At 38.2% G+C, this 12,197-nt stretch overlaps 1 protein-coding gene across 1 annotated transcript in view; it reads right to left on the bottom strand.

Moving 5' to 3' along the window:
* Positions 1 to 11,686, bottom strand: part of LOC128071019 (centriole and centriolar satellite protein OFD1-like) — an 83,410-nt gene extending 71,724 nt beyond the window's left edge. The window contains exons 1-4 of the mRNA XM_052664015.1: positions 11,594 to 11,686; positions 5,267 to 5,467; positions 2,789 to 2,857; positions 2,670 to 2,700 (exon numbers count right to left, since the gene is read on the bottom strand). Coding sequence (XP_052519975.1) covers positions 2,670 to 2,700; positions 2,789 to 2,857; positions 5,267 to 5,467; positions 11,594 to 11,686 — 394 coding nt within the window. The remainder of the gene's footprint in view (positions 1 to 2,669; positions 2,701 to 2,788; positions 2,858 to 5,266; positions 5,468 to 11,593) is intronic.
* Between the last annotated feature and the right edge of the window lie 511 nt (positions 11,687 to 12,197).

The raw sequence follows: 12,197 nt of genomic DNA, 5'->3' as shown, positions 1-12,197 counted from the left end.
ATTATTTTGATGTGTGCTGTCCAAAGTGATAGCCAGTAGCCACATGTAGTTATTTAAATTATAATTTCAGTTCCTTACACTAACCACATTTGCTCAATAACCCCACGTAGCTAGTGGCTACCATATCAGAAAACACAGATTCAAACATTCCCATCATCAGAGTTATACTAGATATCACTGCCTTAGAATCTACAACCTTGGATCAACTACCATCCTCAACTTCAGTAAGGGTGAGCTACTTTGCAGGTTATCTAGAGTGCCTTGTGATCCAAATATAATATACAGGATGGATAAGCAACAAGATCCTACTGTACAGCACAGGGAACAATATTCAATATCCTATAATACTGGGTATGTGGGAAAGAATATCAAAAATAATGTAAATGGCACCCTACTCCAGTATTCTTGACTGGAAAATCCCATGTATGGAGAAGCCTGGTGGGCTGTGGTCCATGGGGTCACTACGAGTCGGGCACGACTGAGTGATTTCACTTTCACTTTTTACTTTCCTGAATTGGAGAAGGAAATGGCAACCTACTCCAGTGTTCTTGCCTGGAGAATCCCAGGGACGGAGGAGCCTGGTGGGCTTCCGTCTGTGAGGCTGCACAGAGTTGGACACGACTGAAGCAACTTAGCAGCAGCAGCATGTATAACTGAATCACTTTTCTGTATAGCTGAAATCAATGGAATATTGTAAGTCACCTATCCTCCAATAATACAATAAAATAAAATGGAAACAGAATGTCTTGTAATTCAATTTACTTATCCTCAGCTAACATTACTTCCAGGAGACCAAGAAGTTAAGTTACAGACTAATGACTGGCAGAAAGTACTCAAGTGTCTGCCAAACAGTGATGAATCAGTTTTAATGAGCATGGTAGCAATGCTGGCAAAATCCAGGAGCACACCAACATGAAAGGGCCACTACATAATATGTTACAGATTTTTCGAAAAGCTCTAAATAACAGTTATGCAACACAGGCCGGTTACCAGCTTATGTTCATACTACCAAGTCCATCAAGTGTAGGCCATGGCCTGGCAACCCACAGAAGTTGTAAAGGGAAAAAGAACCTCAGCTTTCCTCCTTATGTGTAGGCAAAAATCCACCTCTTTCACCTCTCCACTCCCTGTCAGCCTCCTTGGCTTTTACACAGAACAAGGCACCACACTTCACTCCCGGCAGCCTTCCTCACCTGGAGTCTGGGGGTTTCTCCCCACATCAAGCCATATTCTTATGAGGCCAGCTGGGTGTCCTACAATTTAACTTAATTCTGACACTGTCTACCTGGAGCTAGGACCTGATGCCATGGGTGAGGGGCCTTACTCCCCCACCCCTCATAGATACACCAATATTCCTGCAGATGCCAGCCCCAAGGCCAGGTTGCCACCTGTGTTTCTGAGCAATGGCTACTGTTAGGAGATGCCACCCTCCTCCATGGGCTTGCTGAATGTGTTAGAGCAGCTCACAAAACTCACTGAAGCTCTTAGACTTGGTAGTTTATTAAAGGACATAATAAATGAAACAGCTGAACAGCTGAATGGAAGTACTGCACAGGAGCCAAGCAGGAGCCTGGAGTTCCATACCTTTTCCAGGCATGCCACTCTTCCAGCACCTCTACCTGTTCACTGACCTGTAAGCTCTCTGAACTCTATACTTTTGGGATTTATGAAGACTTCATCACAATGCATGATTCATTATTAACATCATTTTTAGTCCTTCTCCCTTCAACAGAATGGGGGGTAGGCAGGGCTGAAAATCCCAGGCTTCTAATCATGGCTTGGTCTTTTTGGTGACCAGTCCCCATCCAGGGGCACACCCAGGGCTGGCTCATTCAAACAAAAGATACCCCTATCCCCCTAGGAAACTGCAAGGGTTTCAGGAGCCCTGTGACAAGAACTGAGGTCAAAGACCAACATGAGAACAAGAGCTGCTCCATGTATTCCTAGGAGATTACATGGCTTTGGGGAGCTGTGTGCAGGGGTAGAGATCAGTATATATATATTTTCTATTATCTCAGAGTAGTTGGACTTCCCAGATGGTGCTAGAGGTAAAGAACCTACCTGCCAATTCAGCAGACTTCCCTGGGTCAGGAAGATTGCCTGGAGGAGGAAATGGCAACCTACTCTATTATTCTTTCCCAGGAAATCCCAAAAACAGATGAGTCTGGCGGGCTATGGTCCATAGGGTCACAAAGAGTGATATATGACTAAAGCGACTTAGCATCAGATTTACATAAACATTTGATTACAAAAATAATGTAAAACATACAGGTCATTCTTTAAGCAAATATGAATACAAAACTCAATACACTGCACTTGTGCGATGTCTAGGATACAAAGACACCTAAACATCGTTGTCTTTTTTTGGAAATGTTCCATACAGTGGATATCTTTCAAAAAACTAGCTTTCAAGCTGTTTGTAGGGCTTTTGATGCTATCTCTAGTTTTCTTATTTGAGTGAGAGCTATCTTAAAAGGTTGAAAACCAGGGGAAAAGATCCACATTTGTCAAAACAGATGAATGATTCTATTTAAAAACGGACTGCTAGCAAGGAAAATCAAATGATTCAATGTAAATTCCCTATTTTTTTCACCTAAAAATTATTAGCTTCATACAAAAAACCACATAACAAAAATGTTCCTAGTCTCCACAAAGATGAAGGCTCCTACCTTTTTGGTTTTCTTTATCAAATGCTGAAATCTGTTAAAAGAAAACAGTTCATTTTCATTCAACTATTCAGTTCTTATTAACAAACCAAAGCAGGTTATTAAAAACTAAACAATCCTACCAGTGACTTGTAGAGACTGGATTCAGGACTGATTTTAAAAAGATGTAATAGATTCTGCATAGTAAATACCTTTAAAAAAAGCACACATATTTTAACATCAATGATTAAGTGATGACCTGAGATGTTTCTGAATTTTAAACTAAAAATCATAGTTCAAGTTAAATAAGATTGTAACTACGCTAGTAACATAAAACGTAAGCTTCCTCCTACTGTTAAATAAATTACACTAAACACTGAGGTCAAAAGGATAAAATTTCTGTTCATCATGTAATTAACCTCCAAATAATTCACATAAAGCATAATATGCCTAGAACTTGTCTGGTGGCTCAGTGGTGAAGAATCCACCTGCCAATGCAGGAGATACAAGTTCATCTCTGAACTGCTAAGATCCCACATGCCATGGAGCAGATAAGCCTGGAGCACCACAACTACTAAGCCGGTGCTCTACAACTCACATGCCACAATCACTGAAGCCCACAGGCCATAAAGCCCATGCTCCACTAAAATTTTTTTTTTTGAAGCCACTGCAATGAGAAGCCTTATGCCAAAACAAAGTAGATCCCGCTTGCCACAACTAGAGAAAAGCCAGTGCAGCAATGAAAACACAGCATGGCCAAAAACTAACTTAAAATTATATATATACATATATATATTTAAAAAATGATATGCCTGACAGAAATATCAGAAATGGTTAATGTCTTACAGCTTACACCCAAATATCGGAGGCACCATGAACATATGAGTGTACTCCAGGGTCTCTCAATTGCAATGAAGTTTTAAAATTACTATTGCTTAAAAATGTAAATAAACTAAGTTTTTACTGTCTTTGAAACTATGAATGTTTAGAACTATTTTAGATATACATATGCTCAAACATTTTGAGTAAATTTTAAAAATATATTTATTTTGGTTGTACTGGGTCTTCACTGCTGTATACGGGCTTTCTCTAGCGGTGGCCAGCGGGGGCTATTCTTCACTGCAGTGCACAGGCTTCTCATTGCAGTGGCTTCTCTTATTACAAAGCATAAGCTATAGGGCTTGGGGGCTTAGTTGCTCTGCATGTGGGATCTTCCCCAACCAAAGAAACGATTATGTGTCCTCTGTACTGGCAGATGGAGTCTTAGTCACTGCACCACCAGGGTAGTTCCTTGAGTAAATATTTTTCACATGTATTTCTATTACCATATGTATTGCTTAGTATACCTACCCTGAGGACACTGACATAATCTTCAGGTGGTTTCCTTTAAAGAAAATATTTTATGGTATAGATACCTTTAAGTGTATGAACTAGATCAATGTTATAGCTATGTGATTATTATTCATTCAAGCAGCAAAATTGTGAAATATGAGAAATTTAGATGGAAGGATCAAAAAAGAATTCCTAATGCTGCTAAAATTTGGTTGTTAAATGTACTGTATTTATTCATTATTAATTTAGTACTTATTTATTTGGTGGTGCTAGTGTTAGCTGTGGTATGTGGGATCTAGTTCTTTGATCAAAGATTGAACCTAGGTCCCCTGCACTGGGAGCATGCAGGGGAACCACCAGGAAAGTGCCTATACAAGATATTTAAATTTTCAGTTTTTCCAATATTAACACTGCTGTTTTCTTACAACTTCTGAGTATCATACTTTTGGGCAATTATGGCCCAGATAAACAGCAAAAACACAGGGACAACCCCAAGACTGAACCCTAATGAAAACTATAGACTTCAGATGATAATGATGTGTAGGTTCACTCAATGTAAAAATGTAGATAGTAGAAAATGCTGGGGTTGAGGGGGAGGCTGTGCTTGTATGGGGTCAGGAAGCAGATGCACTGCTTTTTTGTTGTAAACATAGACTGCTCTAAAAAATTTAAGTATATTTAAAAAAAAAACAGAGGAAATTTCCTACATCTGCCTTTAAAAAAAACAAAGTGTAACTACTACGTTCAATGGTTGGTAGACAGCAGTTAAAATCATTAGCAAAAAGCTGTTTTACTATTGAAGAACTCCACAGGCTTTTAAAAGTTATTCTTCTCTTACTTAATCACAAAGAGGACAAGCATCTGACAAGACTGTAGCAGAGTCAAGAAAGCACATTGTAGACCTAAATTAATGCCCTGTTGCCACTTACTAATCATATGAACTTGAGTAAATCATCTCACTTCTCCAGAGGCTGGATCCCACTTAAACCATCTACCATCTGCAAAATGACCAGCAGTGCCAGTCTCATGACAGATGTTCAACATAAATGGCAGTTTGGGGGTCTCAGACTACATGGAATGTCAGGTCAATTCTAGCTTCAAAATATCACAATTTTATAAAGACAAAACAAGATACCAAGGAATCGGTAACAATGTTAGATTTCATACTCCTTTGTCACCTTATATTAAATACATGATGTAGTTTCAAAGATAAAAAAGAAACAGACCCAGCTATCCAGAGAGCACTTAGCAATTTTCTGAGGAAAGTTCAGAAAAGCAAAAGGCGTTACCTTTTCTTTTGCCAAACCACTTTCAGGAAGGAAGACAGAAAGCGAATACTCATAGCCACATCTCTGTAAGTGACTGGCTACTAGAAAGTTGGAGGCTTCTATTAAGAGGCAGCTCTCTTCCACTGAAGTGGATGGGGACTGCACCTTGCCATTCAGCACAGGGTGCATTAGTTCATGAATCAGCTGGTTTCTGACTTGCGTCTAGAACAAATACAAAAATGAAACAAGAGGGAAAACAATTTCAGCACGATTTTTTCCACTGGAGGTTCATAGATTTGTCACATAAATTAGAATCTTTCCTTTTATTTCCAGAATGGTTCAAGATCCATGGCCAAAATTTAGGAATCTTTTCCTGCACTCTGTCTTACACTGTGAGACAAACAGCCCAGTGGGTTCTGGAAAGAGTAGTTTCAACTGGTGGTGAGCCACAACGTGGTGAAACTCACTTCACTTTTCAGTTCGGGAACTTTTCATTGTAGTTTCAAACACAGGAGAAAACTTGGCTACTCCCTCACCTCTCTGTGGATTATTGGAAGATATGAAATTAATATGTTAAAACATTAAATATTAATGTGATTAAATATGTTAAAGTATGTTGATGAAAGTAAAATTAGGTTCCCAAAAGAAATAACACATGCAAGAGAGAAATCAGTAAAACCAAAAATACTTATTAAGATTCTTCACATGAACTATTTATAATTCAAGGCACTGTGAAACATAATTTCCCTCTATTTTACAATAAGAAAATTTTAGGCTAAAGGTGGTTAATTTTCTCAAGGTTATAATATGAGTATCATTGTTTATCTGGATTTTAAGAAAAATCCCCTAAGTTATTCAAACTAGTGGGTTTTGCTTTAATTATTTTGCACATAATGTGAAAACATACAACTGGGCCAAGCTTAAGAGTACACACACTGCCTAGATTCATGGGGTTTAACAGTAAACAACACCTAAGAAATTGTTATTAATAGAATAAAAAGAATAAACCAATGGAGTTCTTGTTACATCTCTTTCTTCTCTTCTTTAGTTAAAGAGTAGAAAGTATATGGTGAGTGTAAAACAAAATCTAATATATGTACATTTAAAATCCCATAGTAAACAACACTTTCACACAAAACAGAATATACACATTTTGCCTCATCTAATACTAAGTTACAGCCTTTACCACCAATAAAATTTAATGGTCTAATTCAATTTGTAACATGGCAAGAAGAAATATATTTAGATCCAGCTTAAGTAAAAGGATTTAAGGTGTCTTGCAAACAAGTACTGAAATGGTAAGAATTAAATGAAGGACATACACAGGGTAAAGGAAAAGAAGAGGTGCAAACAGTGGAATGACATTACAGATGAATTTCCATCTAGACAAACACAAAAGCACACCATATAGCACTTGATAGAAGGAATCCAAAAAGTGGCGGGGAGGCTTTCCAGAAGGGAAATCTATGTGCAGAGGGAAATCTATTCAGAATTCAACTGTGAAATGTCCCCAGAGCAGAAATAATGACAGGGTACTCACTAAAGATTTTGCCTATTAAAAACTTCTCCCCCCAAACCATTGGGGAATTTGGGGTTTTTGAGCATGTGTCACCTTTTCTTCTAACATGGCCCTGCAATCAATCTTTCTCTGCTTTAAGAAAAAAGAAAAAAAAACCCAAAAACCAACCATAACTATTTCCAACTATTGTGGGAAAGAGGGGAAGTGGGAGAAACAAGACTTATAGACCCTAAGCACATCTCTCATGAGTTGACAGAGTACACAACCAAGATTACTCTACCCAGAAACGATCTCATTCAGATTCAAGAGACAAATAAGAAGCTTTTCAGATGAGCAAAAGCTGCGAGAATTCAGAACCACCAAACCAGCTTTACAGCAAATGTTAAAGGAACTTCTCCAGGCAGGAAGCACAGGAGAAGAAAAAGACACACAAAAACAAACCCAAAACAATTAAGAAAATGGTAATAAGATTACACATATGAATAATTACTCTGAATGGAAATGAACTAAATGCTCCAATCAAAAGACACAGACAGGGCAAATGGATACAAAAAAAAGAGCTGACTCATTTGAAAAGACTCTGATGCTGGGAAAGACTGAGGGCAGGAGGAGAAGGGGACAACAGAGGATAAGATGGTTAGATGGCATCACTGACTCAATGGACATGATTTTGGGTAAACTCTGGGAGTTGGTGATAGACAGGGAGGCCTGGCATGCTGCAGTTCATGAGGTCACAAAGAGTCAGACATGACCGAAGAACTGAACTGAAATGAACTGAGAAACAAATAACAACAGAAACACAATGACCCAAAACTTACAGCACACAACAAAAAGCAGTTAAAAGAGGGAAGTTTATAGCAATTCAAATCACTTCAAGAAAGAAAAATCTCAATGATCTAAACTTACAACTAAAGCAACTAGAGAAAGAACAAAAAAATTCTAATGCTAGTAGAATAAATCATAAAATATCAGAGCAGAAATCCCTGAAGTAGCACCAAAATGACAATAGCAAAGATCAATTAAATAATAGCTAGTTTCTTGAGAAGACAAATAAAATTGATAAACCTTTACCCAGACTCATTGAGAAAAAGAAACAGGATTCAAATCAAAATACGAAATGAAAAGAAGTTACAACTGACTCTACAGAAATACAAAGGATGAGAATATTACAAGCAATGACAACCTGGAAAAAAAAGACCCAACTCTTAGAGAAGTACAAACTTCTAAGACTGAACCAGGAAGAAATAAATAGATCAATGACAAGTAATAAAACTGAAACTGTAAAATCTTCCAACAAACGAAAGTCTAGGATCAGACAGCTTCACATACGAATACTATCAAACATTTAGAGAAGAGTTAACACCTATCCTTCTCAAACTCATTCACAAAGTTTCAGAGGGAGGAACAGTCCCAAACTCATTCTACAAGGCCACTATCACTCTGATACTACAACCAAAGATATCACAAGAAAATTACAGACCACTATAATGGATGAACACAGATTCAACAATTCTCAACGAAACACTAGGAAAAAGAATCCAGCAACACATTAAAACAATCATACACTATGATCAAGTGGGATTTATCCTAGGGAGGCAAGAATTCTTCAACATACACAAATCACTGTGCTACACAATATTAACAAGCTGAAGAATAAAAAAGCATATGCTCATCTCCATAGATGCTGGAAAAGTTTGACAAATTTCAATACCGATTTATACTAAGAAAAATACTCTCCAGAAAGTGGGCATAAAGGGATCCTACGTCAACATAATAAAAGCCATATACAACAAATCCACAGTAAACATCATTCTCAGTGATGAAAACATGCAAGCATTTCCTCTAAGATAAGGACAAGAAAGGGTGTGCACTCTTACCACTCTTATGCAACATAGTTTTGGAAGTCCTTGCCAAGTTGCAAATAGAGAAGAAGAAATACAAGGAATCCAAATTTAAAAAGAAGTTAAACTCTCCCTGTTTGTAAATGTACTATACCTGAAAAATCTTAAAGATGCCACCATAAAACTTATTGATTATGAGAACTAATCAAAATTTGGTAAAGTCATAAACACAAAATTAATATACAGAAATCTCTTGCATCTCTATACATTAACAATGAAAGATCAAAAAGAGAAATAAAGGAAACAATCCCATTTACCAATGCAACAAAAAGAATAAAACACTTCGGAATAAATCTTTCTAAGGAGGCAAAAGGCCTGTACTCAGAAAACAGTGATGAAAGAAATCAAAGATGGCATAAGATCAGTTGGAAGAATCAATATTGTGAAAATGACTATAATACCCAAATAATTAGAGCAATCTTGAGAAAGAAAAAAAGAGTTGGAGGAATCAGCACCCCCAGCTTCAGATAACACCACAAAACTACAGTAATTGAGACAGTACAAAACTGGCAGAAATACAGAATACAGATCAATGGCACAGGATAAAAAGTCCAGAGATAAACCCACACACCTATCACCACATAATCTGTAAAAAAAGAGACAAGAAAACACAGAGGAGAAAAGACAGTTTCTTCAAAAAGTGGTGCTGGGAAAACTGGACAGTTATATGTTTTTATACACAAAATTATAACATTCTATAACATGGTACAGAAAAATAAACTCAAAATGGGTCAAAGACATAGCTGTTAATTAACACTATGTTAGTAAAACTCTTAGAGGAAACGTAAGCAGAACACTCTGACATAAATCACAGCAGGATCTTTTTTGACCCACCACCTACAGTAATATTTTTAAATTAACAAATGGGGCCTAATTAAGTATAAAAACTTTTGCAAAGCAAAGGAAACCATAAACAAGATGAAAAGATAAATCTGGGAATGAGAGAAAATATTTGCAAATGGATGGGTTGTGCAGCTCAATATCAAAACAACAAACAACCCAAACAAAAAATGGACGAAGATCTACATAAACATTTCTCCAAAGAAGACACATAGATAGTTAAGAGGCACATGAAAAGATACTCAACATGACTAATTATTAGAGAAATGCAAATCAAAACTTCAGTGAGGAACAAGCTAACACCAGTCAGAATGACCATCTATGTAGGTCTTCATAGAACCATTCAGCTTCAGCTTCTGTTTTAGTGGCCGTGAAACAGACCTGGATTACTATGATGTTGAATGGTTTGCCCAGGAAATGAACAGAGATCATTTTGTTGTTTCTGAGATTGCACCCAAGTACTGCATTTCTTATACTTTTGTTGACTAAGAGGGTTACTCCACTTCTTCTAAGGGATTCTTGTCCTCATTATAAACAGATCCTGATGCTGGGAAAGAGAAGGCAGGAGGAGAGGGGGACATACAGAATGATGGTTGGATGGCATTACCAACCTGATGGACATGAGTTTGAGTAAACTTCGGGACTTGGTGATGGACAGGGAAGCCTGGTGTGCTCCAGCTCATGGGGCTGCAAAGAGCTGGGCACAACCAAATGACTGAATTGAACTGACTGATGATGATATCAGTTTGCATCAGCCCTGGGATTATAAGTGGGAATCCCAAACTGCAGTCTTTGAAGTCTCACCTATGGAGCAGACTCACTGCCTGGGACCTCTTCCCAAATGGGACTCCAGAAGGGCTATGACACGGGACTTCCAAGCGCTGTTTAAGTCTGGATGTTGGTCAAAACCCAATTTGATGATGTATTCCCTGATCTTTCTATTTTGATTTTCTTTTAATGTTAGTATATTAAATGAAAGCTAAATAACTTTCTAATAAATATTTGTATTATTCACTTGTATATAACAAGTGTCTTATTTTGTTAACAAATGCTTTGAACCTGCGATGAAAGTGAAAACTTTCAGCAAAAGATATGTTCTTAAAAACAAAAAACACACACAGGAAAATGATCACTATTAAATAAGATATACAAATATTAAAGATACACAAATAGACACAACATCATGCCAATTAGTGCTTGTGTTAGAGATGACTTGTCTCCTGTATGCTTTTCAAACGAGCCTGAATTATTTCTAAGATACAAAAACAACAGAGGAGGCAGAACAAAAGATTTTTCCTTGAGGTTTACACTTAAAGAGGGAACTCAAGGAAAAAACTTTTGTTCTGCCTCCTGCACTGTTTTTGTATCTTAGAAATACTTCAGGTAGAAAACACATTTGAACTAATCCTACTCCCTGCTGTTAATCTATACATGAAATTTATTAAGAAATATTTGCTGTGCAAGCGTTCATACCTTTCAATATCTTTTAAAGAAATTTCTCATTACTCAAACTTTTCTACAGTAATTAGTCCCTTAATGTTTTCTACATGCTGTCAATATCCTCCATTCAAATGTAACTATTACAAAACCATTTGACTCAGGAACCACTATGACTGATTTTTAAAACAAACCTAACCTTACTAAAAGGAGAAGGCAGTGGCACCCCGACTCTAGGACTCTAGCCTGGAAAATTCTTGGGGGGAGGAGCCTGGTAGGCTGCAGTCCATTGCGCCACTAACAGTCGGACACTTCACTTTCACTTTTTACTTTCATGCATTGGAGAAGGAAATGGCAACCCACTCCAGTGTTCTTGCCTGTAGAATCACAGGGACAGGGAACCCTGGTGGGCTGCCGTCTATGGGGTCGCACAGAATCGTACACGACTGAAGCGCCTTAGCAGCAGCAGCAGCAACCTTACTAAAATGTATTTACTGTTTCACGATTAAAGAGTGAACAGAGCAATAAAAGTCACCAACACAACCTGTGTATCATGCTATTTTTAAACCCCGAGACATGGTGTATTTATATGTGTACTATCTGTTACAGGTTACACTTGTAAAACTTACATAACAGGACTGTAACTGATACCTTGAGTGTGTCCAGTATACCTCGATCTGTAAACGTCTGGTACAGCTTTTTGCGAAGTTCATCTTGACTCAACACATCAGATTTAAGGGGCATGATGGACTAGAAAAGAAATGGTTATGGGTTACCCAGAGGGCAGAGGAGATGTTAACTTCTGCAAACAGACCAGTGGTCTCCAAGGAAGCCTTCAGATGTCCAAGAGGAAAAGTGCTTTAACGGAAACAAGTTGGAGAAGGAAATGGCAACCCACTCCAGTATTCTTGCCTGGAGAATTCCATGGAGAGCGGGGCATGGCTACAGTTCACAGGGTGATAAAAGTCGGACACGACTAAGGAACTAACACACACAACAGAAACAAAGGCTTCACTTCCACCGAGGAAGCTGCCGCTGTATCTACCTGAACTGTCAGGCGTCGGCTTCCTCCGGTTCCCTCCCCACCGTGCCCTGAGGTACCCCGTTAGCGTCCGAATGTGGCTCTGGCTTAGGGCACCTGCCTTCAGATCCCTGGCTCTGTCCCAGAGGATGGGGAGGAACAAGGTAAAGCCTCTGCCTTGCACTCCCAACTAGGAACTCAGACAGAAACGCGAACTTCTTGGCGGTTCTGGCC

Source organism: Budorcas taxicolor, chromosome Y (assembly GCF_023091745.1).
Source record: "Budorcas taxicolor isolate Tak-1 chromosome Y, Takin1.1, whole genome shotgun sequence".
Taxonomy (NCBI): Eukaryota; Metazoa; Chordata; class Mammalia; order Artiodactyla; family Bovidae; genus Budorcas; species Budorcas taxicolor.
The sequence above is the reverse complement of the archived record's forward strand: the minus strand, read 5'-3'. Positions and strand labels throughout refer to the sequence as shown.